The sequence below is a fragment of the Camelina sativa genome, chromosome 16 (genome assembly GCF_030686135.1).
Source record: "Camelina sativa cultivar CO46 ecotype springtype chromosome 16, ASM3068613v1".
Classification (NCBI taxonomy): Eukaryota; Viridiplantae; Streptophyta; class Magnoliopsida; order Brassicales; family Brassicaceae; genus Camelina; species Camelina sativa.
The window spans coordinates 14,468,608-14,483,496 of record NC_141895.1 but is presented as its reverse complement, the minus strand read 5'-3'; the positions used below and the strand labels follow the sequence as shown (position 1 = coordinate 14,483,496).

Sequence of the window (14,889 nt, the reverse complement as noted above, 5' to 3'; positions counted from 1 at the left end):
GTATTCAACATACATATATATATTAAATTTACTGTATATAATAAATAAATTTTAAATGTTTAAGAAGTTTAAAATAAATAAATGATATATCTAAACTTAATAAAAATTTTAAAATATTATAATTTTAAATAACATAGACGAATTATATTGCATGACGACTTATATATATATATAACGGGACGATTTTGAATCAACAATAATCATAATAAAATACCATTAATCTGATATTTCAATACGGGTTAAATTTTAATTTTAATATTTTAACAACACCAATGTATGTCAAACTTAAATAAGATTGTGTTAAACAAATATAGTTCTAGGGTATATCGCGAGTTTAATTTGAGTTATTGTGACACCTCGGTTTCAGAGACTTGCGGAGAGGTTTAAAAGAATTGATTTGACCACCTATGTCACCAAAGTACACTTATCTTTTCGGTCAAGGGTCCGGAGAGAACTCCAGAGTTAAGCGTGCTTGAGCTGGAGTAGTCTCAGGATGGGTGACCTTCCGGGAAGTGACTGTCGGAACTGTGCGAGTGAGGACAAAACACAAGGAAAGATCATGTGGTGATTTGTATGGATGGTAACAAGTCTTTAAAATCTTCCGGACGTAGCAGACTGACCGTCGGATAAAGATGGGCTCACGTGCCTAGTGAGAGGACGTGAGACCCATTAAGGAAAGTGGGCCCATGGACTGGGATTGAAAATGGGGCCCACTAAGAAGTGGCGGTCGGGGTGTTACAAGTGGTATTAGAGCCGAACCCAGATGAGTGTAGAGTCGAGTGGGCTCACACCGTCAGGAGGTGACGGTCTTGATGCGCAACGAAGACGTTGCGATCTGTTAGTGGGAGTGAATTATGACACCCCGGTTTCAGAGACTTGGGGAGATGTTTAAAAAAATTGATTTGGCCACCTATGTCACCAATGTGCACTTATCTTTTTGGTCAAGGGTCCTGAGAGAACTCTAGAGTTAAGCGTGCTTGAGCTGAAGTAGTATCAGGATGGGTGGCCTTCCGAGAAGTGATTGTCGGAACTGTGCGAGTGAGGACAAAACACAGGGAAAGATCATGTGGTCATTTGTAGGGACGATAATAAGTCTTTAAAATCTCTCGGACGTAGCAAACCGACCGTCAGATAGAGATGGACTCAAGGGCCTAGTGAGAGGACGTGAGGCCCATTAAGGAAAGTGGGCCCATGGACTGAGATTGGACATGAGGTGCATTAAGAAGTGGCGGTCAGGACGTTACAATTATTAATTGAACTGTTTAATTTATCCATATATAGTAATAAACTTTTAAGAAGTTTAAAATATTATAATTGAAAATAATAGAAATGGGTTATATTGTAGGACAAGTTATATATGACATGACAGGGTTGAATTGATTTAATACTAAAAAATAAAATATCATTAATATGATACTTCAATATGGGTTAAATCTTCATTTTACTATTTTAATAATACCAATATAAGATATATGGAATCAAACTGATATAATTATGATGTGTTATACAAATATTATTGTGCGGTATACCGCATGTTATATACACAATCACTAGAATTAACAAAATAGTACATTAGCAAAACTAATATTAAAAAATACATTAACAAAAAATTAAAATTAAAACTTGTTCCGCGGTATACTGGAGATCATCATGATCTAGTCTTAATTAAAAACAAAGATAACCGACCTAATTCTTTGGATTTGTGTAGATATGAAGAGGATTAAATCATATCACCTAAATATGTAAACTTTATATCTTGTAATTATGTCTTATACTTGATCAGCAAGTCATAGCCTTGTATATATGTTGTACAATGCTATTCTTAATGATCATCAATCACATTAATCTTATATGGTATCAGAGCTGATCGTTCCTAACCTAACCTAAACTTCTAACCGCTTCTTCTTTCTCACGTCTCCTTCTCCTTCATCCTCTACTCTCAATTTCTGCAAAAACCATGTCTTCCTCAAACACAAACGCCCAAAACCCAGAGGTCGCTGCCTCCACTGAAGTTGTTCCTCTCAACACCTTCTCTATGCTCAACATCAACATGGACAACGTGACAAAAGTCACTGCCTCCAACTACCTTATGTGGAGCGGTCAAGTCCACGCTCTCGTCGATGGCTATGATCTGGTTCCATTTCTCGACTCTGCCATCACCAAACCGGATCCCACAATCACCAAGAATGGGATTACCTCTGCTAACCCAACCTTCACCGTGTGAAAACGCCAGGACAAGCTGATCTACAAAGCTATTCTTGGTGCCATCTCCATCTCTTTCCAACCAATTCTCTCTCGAGCTTTCACGGCTGCTGATATATGGGATACCTTGGTAACCACCTATGCCAACCTAAGCAAGAGTCACGATCGTCAACTCAAGCACCAACTTGATGTCTGGAAGAAAGAATCTCGTACTATTGTTGAGTATTTTCAAGGACTTACCATCAATTTTGATCAACTTTCTCTTCTGGGAAAACCTGAAACCTATGAAGATCAGATTGATTACATCCTCGATGGTCTTCCCGAGGACTACAAACCCATCATTGATAAGACTAAAGCTCACGACACTCCCCGCCCCCCTCACTCTCGAAACTCCATGAGAAGCTCCTCAATTATGAAGCAAAGTTGCTTGCCTCTGCTCCCACTACTTCCTCTTTTTCGATCTCTGTGAACTACACCAACAACCTTCCTCGCTCTTTCAAGAACAATCACCAGCGTCCAAAAACAACTCTCCATCAACCTGGTCTAACTAGCAGCACTCTGCTAGTCATCGGACTCCTAAAACTTATCTCAGACGCTGTCAAATCTGTGGTACAAAAGGACACTCAGCAAAACGTTGTCCACAGTTTCAGCCTATTCATGCTTACTCTATTTGACAAAACGTTGTCCACACTCGGCAATTCCAGTGGTTCTTAATATTGTTCTTCGTCCTGTGAGTTTCCATGACCAAGATTTTAGAGAGAAATAAAAGGCAAACCAGCCCCACTATCTCTTCATCTAAAACCTGACAAAGTTGATCAGTATTATTCTAAGTTATAATTAGCACAAACCTTCCAGGCAAGAGCTTGGCAATCTCTGCCCACTTATTGTCGTGTTCTCTTTGTGATTGAACGAGAATGAGTTCCTCTTCTCTAGTCGACACAGTTTTTATAATAGTCGGATTCAAATGATTATGCCACCTAAAATACATAACAAAAAATTAACATAACCAGCTTTATGGGAAAAATGTGATGCATGGAAACCAAATGCGAAAAGAAAAACAATGTAAAAGGTCTTTCACGACATTGCTTGCCGATGCGACCAGGGAGTTGCTTTGAAATTTTCGACCATTGAGGCCTATCATTCTTCATATGATTCTCAACCAATTTAGTTAAGAGGTCATCTTCCTGTTTATATATATATATAGCAAGAGATATGACCACTCAGTACTAAAAGTAGCTGATTTCCTCATTAAGAATCAGTTCCCCTACCCCTAAACCAAACCTTCTTTCAAGCCATGTTTATTCTTGTGTGTGTGAGGTCTTTTTGGGATTGAGCTTGGTAGAAAGTGTTAGGTTTGAACTGACAAGAGTAAAGCCTTGTGTAGTTCTAGTTTGCATTTTTCAAACTAGATAGGACTAGGTGGTTCACTTGTTGGGTTTGGGACTTGGCTGTTATGAAAAGAAAAGAGGAAAAAGAGAAAGAAAAGAGAGTAGAGTCTTTAAGAGGAGAATGTGTTTAAGTAAAAGTCTAGTGAAAGGATGGGAAGTAAAAAATGTTGAGAATGGTTCTAATTAAAGAAAAGAAAAGAAAGAAAAGGAAAGTCTAGCAAAGTGCTTATATGTCTTAAGAATAAGAAGAAAAGAGAACCATAGCAAATAAGTAAGAATCCCCCATCCAACTAGAAAGATCAAATAAGAAACATCTCCTAAGACTTGAAAACCAAAAGAGAAAAGGGTGAAAAAGAAAAGAAGAAGTTAAAGGGTAGAACTAGGATCATTTGGGTTTAGATTGCTAGGATAAAACACTTTGGGAGCCTTTGGGTAGACAAAGTTTTATTCTTGTATGTGTCTAGGTGTTCTTACCTTTAGCATTTTTCTAAAGCTCAATCCATTTTCATGAGAGAACCTGGGTATTGACAAGCCCTACTCTAAAAAGAGACAATCATTGTCTCAAAGCCTTTGAAACAACGTCGGTATAGCTAGCATATATCGATAAAGGAAACCAAAAATTACATCTTTTGTCCAATTTCCTTTGTAGAGGTTTGGATCAAGAACCTTTAGTCAATGGTGCTGACACTGGACTTCGCTCCTCTTGTCCTTCAATCCAGGAACACGCTCAACTAAACAAAGAGACCAAGAGTTACAAATTTGGTTTTAGAGTATAACAATAATATCAATTACCAATATTTTTCCAGCTGGTAAGCCCTTTGTACATCTGCACAACATTCGTCCAAAGTTCGTCCTGTAGATGATGCATGGAAAAAATAATTCAATCACACAAAACATGAAAACTTGCAAAAGATCTACATACCTCTTCAGAAGTCCATCCTCCTTTAGTTGATCTTCTCGTAGGACCACTCACTCTTTTGCATCTTTTACCACAAAAAAAACAAAAAAAAAAAACAAAATCCATCATAATAAGTAGCCACAATATATGTATACAATTCAGAAACGAACAAAATTAAAATATACCCTCGAGAAAAGTCAATTGAAAGGGTAGAAATAACTTGGGTGGCGGCACTGATACCAGACTCGGATTCTGATCGATTCAAATCATTAGATTCTGTCATCATAGTTCCTCAACAATTTTGTAAAAACCTAATCCGAATTCATGCTTACTCTCAGCCTCTACTGCTGCCCACTCCACCAACCTCATGGATGCCATGTGCTAACCTTGCTCATGCCTCAAGCTCAAATCCATGGCTCATGGACTCTAGCTCCACTCACCACATCAGTTCTAATCTAGCCAACTTGTCAGCCGTACACCCGTGGCGATGAAGTTCTCATCAGTGATGGCAGTGCTTCCCATTGTCAATACAGTTTCCACTTCTCTTCCTTCTTCAACATGTTCACTCTCTCCTACAAATATTCTTCATGTACCTAATATCCAAAAGAATTTGATCTCAGTTTATGGCTTATGCAATGGCAATAACTTGTCTATTGAATTTTTTCCCGGCCTCCTTTCAAGTGAAGGATCTCAGCTCGGGGGACCCGCCTACTCCAAGGAAGGACTAAAAATGAACTATAAGAGTGGCCAATTCCAAAAGTAACTACATTTGCAACTCTCACAGTAAAGACTTTAGTCTCCGAGTTGCACTCAAGACATGGGCATCCTTCTCGTCTGATTATCAAAACTGTTATTTCAAAAATTTTCTTTACCATTTTCTGAATCTTTATCCAAACAGTTGTCATGTGTTGATTGCTTTTCAATAGAATTCATAAACTAGCTTTTTTCTCAAACCTCCATCTCTTCTACAAGACCTATGCAATTTATCTTTATCGACCTGTGGACTTTTACAATTCTCTCCATAGACTCCTTTAAGCACTATTTCATTATTTTTTACCACTTCACTCGATACACCTGGTTCTATCCACTAAATCTGAAATCTCATGTCAAAGACACCTTCATAAGATTCAAAGCTCTCACTGAAACCCGGTTTCAAACAAAAATTGGTACTCTCTTCTCCGATAACGGTGGAGAATTCATTGCCCTCCATGATTTCCTATCTACCGCCAGTATCACTTGATGTCTCCTCCTCACACACCCGAACACAATGTTCTCGCCGAAAGACACCATCATCATATCATAGAAACTGGCCTCTCTCTTCTTCACAAAATCAAATATTCCAATCACCTACTGGTCTTACGCCTTTGTCACTGTTGTCTATATCATAAACAGACTTCCCACTTCAGTTCTCTCTCTATCTTCTTTGTTTCATCGTCTATTTGGGACACCTTATAACTATTCCAAACTCAAAATTTTTGGCTGCCTCTATATTCCATGGCTAAGACCATCCCGTTTTTACAAACTTAAAACCCGCTCTACCCCATGCATCTTTCTCGGTTACTCTCTCACCCATAACGCCTTTTTTTTCCTCGATCCCTCAACACAACACTTATATGTTTCTCGCCATGTCCAATTTGATGAAAATCGATTTCCATTTCATACCTTATCCATGGTGCCCAATGTATCTGAGCCAATCGGCGATTGGATTCCTCCACTGACGGAAGGTCCGCTCACTGCAGCACCGCTCGTAGACGTCGTGAGATCTTCTCCGGTGACCCTAGGCTCAAATCATTCATCATCACCGGTAACCTCCACATCGTCAATCCATGCCACTCTCTCGCCGTTTCTTTCTACCACCGATCCGATTCCGACATCATCATCTTCACTCGTCGGTGCTTTGTTTTCCTCATCACCCACATCTCTCAATACTCCTTTGGAGCACAATATCACTAATTCGGCTCATTCTTCTCGACCCACAAGCCCATCAGCATCAACATCTCACTCCAGACCATCACGCAAAAGCCCAATAACACCATCAAGTCCACCAAACAATCAGGGCCCAAGTGTTACTCCTTCATCGCGATCTGCCTCACCGACTGTATCTCCTCTTGCTGCGGTTCTTCCACCACCACCACTCATAAATCATCACCCATGGCCACTAGAACCAAGAAAAGGATTGTCAAAACCAATTCCAAGTACGCCCTTGCCATCTCCAAACAAGCTGTCGAACCATGCACGGTGATTCAAGCCCATGCCGATGAAAAATGGCGGGCTGCCATGTCTAATGAATTCATCTCCCAGATATGTTACTTTACCTGGTCTCTGTTTCCTCCTGCTCTAGGACAAAACGTCCTTGATATGAAATGGATTTTTCGATTGAAGGACTCACCTAAAGGGTCTATGCATAGATACAAAGCAAGGTTCGTCGCCAAAGGGTATAATATACGCAAGGGCATCGACTATACTGAGACTTTTAGTCCAGTGATCAAGGCAACTACTCTTCGTATTGTTCTTCAAACCATCATCAACTTTGATTGGACAATCTAACATCTTGACGTCAACAACGCATTCCTTCAAGGGTCTTTAACTAAGGAGGTGTATGTCAAGTAACGAGGGTTTTGTCGATGTCAATTGCCCTAATCATGTGTGTTGCCTCCATAAGGTCTTTATGGCCTTAAACATGCTCTTTGTGCTTGGTATGAGGAACTCAAACGTTTGATCCTTTGTGCATGTTTCAAAAACTCCTTGGCGGATGATTCTCTTTTCATTCTTCACCTTGGAACTCGGCTTATTTACATCATGTTCTACGTGGACAACATAATCGTCACTAGAAACAACAATACTATCCTCCAACAAACTCTTCAATCCCTAGCACAACGTTTCAGACTCAAAGACCCCAAAGATATACACTACTTTCTTGGTCTTGAAGCACGCCATGAAGATGTATTTAATGTTATAGAACAAAATGGTGAATTAAGAGGGTTGTGCTTGATTTACGCGTTTGCGAATAGGTTGTATTTGCTTTTTTATTCTAGTGAAATCGAAATCTGGACATGGTCCCTGGGAGTAGGAAAAACCGAACCTTGTTAACAAAGTTCTTATGTTATTTACTTTCTGCACTTTATTATTGTCTCATCCGCATTTACAAGTGGTATCAGAGCGGGTTCTCGATAGAGATTAAGTCTAGTTTCGGGTAGATCAAGGTTGAGGGTAGTTCAGGAAGTAAGGCATAGCTTTGAATTATTTGTGATGAATTCATACAGAGAAGGCACATCTATGTCAAGACCACCATTGCTTGATTCAACGAATTACGAGTATTGGAAGGTTCGTATGCAAGCGTTTATTAGTAACCTTGATGAAGATTGCTGGAATTCGATTGAGCTTGGTTGGGAGCCTCCTAAAGTTGTGGATGAGAAAGGGGTTGAGAGTCTTAAGCCTAGGGACAAGTGGACTGTTGTAGAGAAAAAGCTATCAAGTTGTAATTCGACAGTCAAGACAGCGATTTATAACTGTATGAGAAGGTGATTAACTAAAAATTAGGTTTAGGAAGCGTAAACTTAATTCATTTTTCACAGTTTTACTAATACAAGTGAGATTAGTCGATCACTTTATTCTCAAGTGGTTTATTTTAGAGGTCAAGTGGACATCAGCCAGTCTTTTTTTTAGCATAGAAAATGGTCGGTCGATCAGTGAAAATGTTTATGAGTGATCATCTCTACGGTTAGTCTTTAAGATGTTATGTCTATTGAATCAAGGTTTAAGAATTTCAAGAAGATTAAAAGTAAAACTCACTTTATTTGCTTAAGAAAAATCACTTAAAAACTTAAGTTCTCTTCTCTCAAATCTCTGTTCTCTCACGTCTAATGTCACAACTCAACATTAGAGTTTATATAGAGAAGAGGTAAATATTTTTCCTATCAACCTTTAGGAAATATTACATAATTTAGATAACTCCCAAATCTTTAGATATGTATATTTAGATATCTCCTAAATATACTTAGCTTGATCCCCAAGCTATTTCAAGCTTACACCAACATTGTCCCCTCTAAGCTTGAAATCATCTTCCTTCACATCTTGTACTCCAATAAAACTTCTCATTTCCTTAAATTTGATCCTTGCAAGTCCCTTTGTTAAAATGACAGCCTTTTGCACACTCCCGGGAACATGCTCAACCTCTATCTGCTCACACTCAACACATTCGCGGATGAAATGGTACCTAGTATGTATGTGCTTGCTCCGACCGTGAAACACCGGGTTCTTAGTAAGTGCAATGGCAGACTTGTTATCAACACGAAGTGTTACCCTCTCACTTGTCGCACCAGTGGACTCTCCAGGAAGGTCTTGTAACCAAATCACATGTTTTGCTGCCTCCGTGGCTGCCATGAATTCTGCCTCACATGAGGATAAAGCCACCGTCTCTTGTTTCTGCGTACACCATGTGATAGGACACCCATCAAGGTAAAAGATATGACCAGTTGTACTCTTATCGTCATCCTCATCCACGTTGTGACTACTATCACTGTAGCAAACCAGTCCGCTCTTATCCATACGGTTAAACACGAGACCATAGGAGACTGTCCCATGCAAGTATCGAAGGACTTGCTTTAATGCTGCTCCATGCGACACCTTCGGTTCATGTATATACCTGCTTAGTACACCAACGAAATAAGAGAGATCAGGCCGTGTTGAGTAAATACCTTAAGCACCCAATGTTCCTTCTATATTCTTGTCCATCGATACACTCTTCTCTTGCTTCTTTAGACAGTTTCAACCCCGAGTCCATTGGTATTTGAACCAGATTGCATTTACTCATTCCAGCTTCCTTAAGAATCTTCTACGCATATTTTTCTTGTTTGAGCACTATACTACCGTTAAGCTGAACAACTTAGATTCCAAGGTAATAAGTCAACTTTCCCAAGTCACTCATTACAAACTTTGAGGCCATTCCTCTCTTGAAATCGAGTATCATGCTTAAACCCGAACCTGTGACCAAGAGGTCATCCACATAAACTGCAACAAGAAGAAGGTGACCCTGTTCTTGTTTATGATACAATGACGGTTCCTTCAAGCACCTTATGAACTTGAGTTCCTTAAGAATCTCGTTTAGCTTGTGATTCCAAGCCCTAGGCGCTTGTCTTAATCCGTAAAGTGCTTTATTCAGCTTATACACTTTATCCTCTCCTCCCTCGACTGTAAATCCTTCCCGCTGAGTTAGGTATACTACTTCCTTTAGTTCACCGTGAAGAAACGCGGTTTTGATGTCAAGATGGTGAACTTCCCACCCGTGAGAATCTGCCATTGCAATGATGAACCGTACCGTCTCAATCCTTGCTACCGGAGCAAATACCTCATCGAAGTCAACACCATGTTTCTGCACATAACCTCTAGCCACCAGCCTCGCTTTGTGTTTGTTAATGCTTCCGTCTGAGTTTTTTTTTCAGCTTAAACACCCACTTCAAACCAATTGGCTTAACTCCAGAAGGAAGATCAACTAAGTCCCAAGTTTTGTTCTTTTCAATGGAAAAGATTTCTTCTTCACACGCTTCTCTCCATGCTTTAAGCTATTTGGCTTCATCATAATCCCATGGTTCTCCATTCACTACTTGTAACAGTTTCGCACTCTCCAATTCAGCCATCAAAACATAATTATCAAGATATTTGGGCTTTATAACTTGTCGCTGCGATCTCCTCAACATCGGCTGACTTTGTTCTTGTACAGATACATCCTCTGTTTCGAGCCTGGGAATATCATTTGTGGTTTCATCTCCATCAACGTCACTCTCATCTTTCTCTGTATCATGTTCTGCTTCAGGATTTCTGATCAACAGGTCAATTAAAACCCAATGTGTACTCCACCACGATCTAATGGTATCGTTGTAACACTTCAGGATCGAATCCACAGGGACCAAGCAATGCACTATGAAACTATGAAGATCAAATATAGCTAAGACAAAAGAGGAAGTTTGTGAAACAAGTAATAATTAAACAAACGGAAAGTAAATAAGTTGTTTCTAAATCAAGAAGGAAATATTGGGCACATGGAATCTATGGGGAATATAATCTCGGACTAAGGTGGTTAGATGGGGATGCATTAGACACAGTTCTAAAACTCAAATCACGGTTGTAAAGCTAACCTACTTTCGCAGCGTTAACAATTTATGCAATGAATTCACTAAACCCTAAACCGTCGTTTGGATCTAGCAAACCAAGCAAGCAATAAAAGTTCAAGTTTGATCTGTTCACAAGGTGCCTCAACTTCAACTTTTGTTGGCTAAAGTCCACCTTTCTCACCTAAGTTATTTTCCAGCAACTCAACAACACTTTTGGTGCCACGATGAATTAAACCTATGATCATAAACTAGGTAGCTAATCTAGTTTAGGCTTTAAGAACAACTATATATGAAGAACAAAAGAGATCAACCCCAAATCTAAAACACCATCATTAGAGAATCATAAACCCCTTTGAAACCCAAAACCCAATAGAGAAACTACTCAGACATGGAGAAACAGAAACAGCAAATTAAAGATGAAGAAAACATAATTGAATTGCAAAAGAATAGAAAATAGGGTTTAGAAATCTTCTCCAAAGTGTCAAGAAGGATTAGAGATCTTCTCTCCCAGCTCTATATACAAAATAGTCTCCGAAAATAAAGCTTATGTCTTTGGAGGCTGAGCCTCTAACTTAAATATCAAAATAAAACCCTAAACGTTGATTTAAAACAAAAAAAGGAAAACTTGAGTCGGGTACGGGACTGGTCGATCCCGAATGCGGATCAGCCGATCTTGGATGTTTTTTTCTGTTTGCTCCATCTGCTTGCTAGTCCGATCAGTCTTCACCAAACTGGCTCCAGAAGCTTGTTTTGATCCCCAAAACACTCAGCTTCCTTCCAAAGTAACCTATAACCTATACAAACTCTCAAAAGACTAAAAAGACTCTAAAAACACACTTTGACTCAATAAAAGACCCAAAACAAATATAAAACTATGGTTAAAAACCTATAAAATACAGACACATCAATTTCCTTCTTCGACTGCATCTTCTCCTTGAAGACCATTGTTTCCAAACTCCCCAAACTTGAACCTTAACACTCCTGGTTTTCTAGATTCTTCACTAACTACACTGCTCCATTCCCATCCTTTTGATTCATCAAAGACCACGTTCCTACTGACCACAATTCTTCGAGTAGTTGGGTGTAACAACCGATAGGCCTTCGTACCGAGGTGAACTAACGGTCTTGAACAATCGTCCAGCTTCTTGAGAAGCGGTGTCTATGTTTTTGCAAGCCCGATACATCCAAAGACACGAAGATGCTCGATATTTGGTTTCCGTCCCTTGAAGACCTCATACAGAGTTTTCTCGATCAAGACCCTTGTTGCAACTCTGTTTAGAAGATACGTAGCATGTTTTACCGCCTCACTCCACAAGTAATTGGGTACTTTAATATGCTTCAACGTGCTCCTGGTCATCTCTATTAATGTTCTATTCCTCCTCTCTACCACTCCGTTCTGTGTAGGAGAATATGGTGCGGTCAAATGTCTCTCAATTCAGTGGTTTCACAAAACAAGTTGAATTCGTGTGACGTGAATTCTCCTCCCCGATCTGTCCGGAATGTCTTGATTATGGCACCAGTCTCTTTCTCCACTTGCAGCTTAAATTTCTTGAGATCGAGATCTCAAGAAACGACTAGGCATGTGACTCCCACGTTTTAGTTGATGTTGAGAAGCTGCTTCCCAAATCCCAACAGAGATCTCTACATTGAAAGCTTCTTCAGCAGATTTAGACACAGATCTGGCAAGTATCTTCGGCAGATGGGTGCATGTACGAAGGTGATTGAAAACGAGGTAAAACTTCAGGGAAAGACAAATCCTAAAGGTAATTAGTGTTTTACTTTATTCATCTTATTAGGTTGCGTTCTACCTATTCTAATAAAAAATAAATAAAACAAATTGTTTAGTGATTGTTGGAGAAGATGCAAATCACTTTTAATGGATTATGTGAGAGTACAGTTTTGCAGCTTTTCTTGTCACTTTGATTCAGTTTTGACATATTGAATAAGAACTTGAGAGTATTGTTTAATGGATTATGTTTGGTTTTGAAATTTCTAACAATGTTTATTCTTTGATGAATCACATGTCCAAACTGGATGGGTGTTATACGAAGTCAGCAGATATCAACACCACAGTTGTTGCATACCAAGTGTTTGTTATAATATCATTGGGAACAAAGTAGTTGGTAAAAAGTAAGAAACTTCGTTGTTGTCTTTTAAATCATCACGATTCTCGAAGTCGTACAGTGTTGACGCATCAATTGGAAGCTCGCTTGTTGAAGAATCACCATTGGAATCGTAGGAGAAAGACGAAATGAGGAGCATGATTTTCAGATTGAGAATTTCAATTACTGCGGTGAAGAGCTTAGGAGAACTCGTCATTACAAACATGGTCTCGAGTACACAAGCCTCGATAATTTCCCTTTTGATGGGTTTCATTGGAATTTGTGGCTTCTTAGTTTCAAAATTGATTGCTTTGTGTATTTGGCGTGAAAGTTATATGAATCTGCTTGTATCTTCTGGTTCTAGTTATTCCCGTTTTGAGATTTTGGTATATTTAGGAATAGCTTCCTAAAATTCATGAACGCATTCCTAAACATTATGCAATCCTTCCTAAACATTATGAAATTCTTCCTACATTAGAATAAATGAATTTTTAATCTTCTATTTATATGTATCATTGATTACTCAACTATGATGAATTCATGCACTTTATTGTTTTCAATCATTACTCCACTACTTTTATGAAAAATATCCTGAATTTCAAAGTGTCCTTCTTGAGTACTATTGTAATTTTACTAAATTTGAACAAATGTGTTTCTAAAACTCTATTTTTGTGTGTTTTGCTTCAATGTGTCAAATAGTTGTAGATTACTCCACTAGTGAGGGGTAATGACATTTACATTCTGATGTTTGGATCATATAGGCTTGTATGAGCCAATCTAGCTAGTTGTTGTGTCAAAAAAAAAAACTTATTTTTGGAATTCTAAATTTTCTATGAAAGTCATCATGAAGTTCAAGGAAATCCTTCTTGAGTTTCATAGAATTCTTCCTGAATTTCGTACAATCCTTCCTAAATTTCATAGAATTCTTCTCGAATTTCATACAATCTTTCATGAAGTTCAGTCACAGTTAAAGCAAAATCCTAACATAAACATCATATATGTCTAAACAATATATAAAGTAAAACTGAATAAAGGAACACAGTTTCATCAGCAGATATCCAAAGTATACTTGCATCTTGTGTCATCTAAGATAGAACACGTAGGTTAGAGAAATCTACAACCCCATTTCCTGCAATAAATATTGAAATCATGGAATAATTTTCAGGAAAGTCTTCATGAATTCTCAACAATGCTTCCTTAATCTTCAAATGTGACTATGAAACGAATTAATACACGATCATCTGAACATCAACAACTATACAGTAGAAGCATCTGACGATTTACTACACAAAATTAAATCACAATAAGAAACACCTAAGATTTGATTTTTCACTAGTGATCTACAATTTATTTGAAGCTAACCCACCACTGAACTCAGTACAAATACTAACAATGTTTCTAACTGCTTGGTACAGAAAAACAACATTCAAAGAGAACATCTTTGCGAAGCTGAACACTCCATCATCGTTGAGAAAGTTATAAAGGAATACCTAGTGTTCTTTAGTGAGAAGAAGATGACAGGTCTTCCCCATTTTTTCAAATGTTGGAAGAAACATCTTCTCTAAAAGACTCCCACCATTCTCAATCATAAATGCCTTAAACTTCATTTCACTGTTAGAGAGAATCAAGAGTTTCCTCAGACCCAACTGCAATAGAATATAGAAAATAAAAAAATTCTTCAATCCCAAGCCCAGATTCAATCAAACACATACAAGCTTATCAAATTTTAGGTTAAAACTAAATTGTAATCAGAGTTTTCCCATAACCAAGATGAATTCTCGACTTTGATAACATATCTTACATAGAATTGTATAAATAGCTCTCACAATTCACCTTAAAACGTACATCATTTACTAATTTATCAACTAAACCATGGGCCTCTTCCCCAAGAGAACAAATTGGAGTAGTGAAATCTCTTATAGAGCAATGAATACTTGATAGGATACAAACTACGCTACAATCAAGAATAGATGACGAGCAAAGCAAATCCGTACCATAGTCAACAAACGGGTTGGAGCTAGATTCAGGAGGCGGAGATGGAGGCAGAGTCACATTCTCTTTTCCCAGATAACGACTGAATCTAGGCTTCTTGTTTGTAGAGTGGTGAGAGATGTTTCTGTTTGCAGGTTAAAGAGGTTTACGAATCCAAAGCTGGGAGGAAGAAGGGATTTTGAAATCATCATTGTCAT

General features: G+C 38.4%; 1 protein-coding gene across 5 annotated transcripts; it reads right to left on the bottom strand.

Moving 5' to 3' along the window:
* Window positions 1-1,471: 1,471 nt before the first annotated feature.
* Window positions 1,472-6,405, bottom strand: LOC147925509 (transcription factor MYB3R-2-like). Of its 5 annotated transcripts, none has more exons than XM_087493343.1 (9): window positions 6,151-6,405; window positions 4,821-5,081; window positions 4,674-4,740; window positions 4,513-4,573; window positions 4,383-4,443; window positions 4,215-4,298; window positions 3,051-3,179; window positions 2,443-2,930; window positions 1,731-2,350 (listed from the first exon to the last, which is right to left on the bottom strand). In XM_087493343.1, the coding sequence occupies exons 2-6, from the start codon at window positions 4,864-4,866 to the stop codon at window positions 4,249-4,251; spliced, it is 285 nt and encodes a 94-aa protein (XP_087349469.1). In that variant the 5' UTR covers window positions 4,867-5,081; window positions 6,151-6,405; the 3' UTR covers window positions 1,731-2,350; window positions 2,443-2,930; window positions 3,051-3,179; window positions 4,215-4,248. The 5 variants fall into 5 exon arrangements, 4 of the variants coding, with proteins under 4 accessions (XP_087349466.1, XP_087349469.1, XP_087349467.1 ...); XM_087493341.1 differs by having other exon boundaries at window positions 1,944-2,350; window positions 4,257-4,298; XR_015585327.1 differs by lacking the exon at window positions 4,383-4,443 and having other exon boundaries at window positions 1,472-2,350; window positions 4,215-4,321.
* Window positions 6,406-14,889: the final 8,484 nt, after the last annotated feature.

Excerpts from the sequence above, each read along its gene's own strand:
- LOC147925509 (XM_087493340.1), bottom strand. The coding sequence starts at position 4,866 with ATGGCATCCATGAGGTTGGTGGAGTGGGCAGCAGTAGAGGCTGAGA. Across the intron at positions 4,574-4,673 it reads TCAATTGACTTTTCTCGAGG|ATGCAAAAGAGTGAGTGGTC; the intron begins GTATATTTTAAT and ends TTGTGGTAAAAG. Across the intron at positions 4,444-4,512 it reads GAGGATGGACTTCTGAAGAG|GACGAACTTTGGACGAATGT; the intron begins GTATGTAGATCT and ends CATCATCTACAG.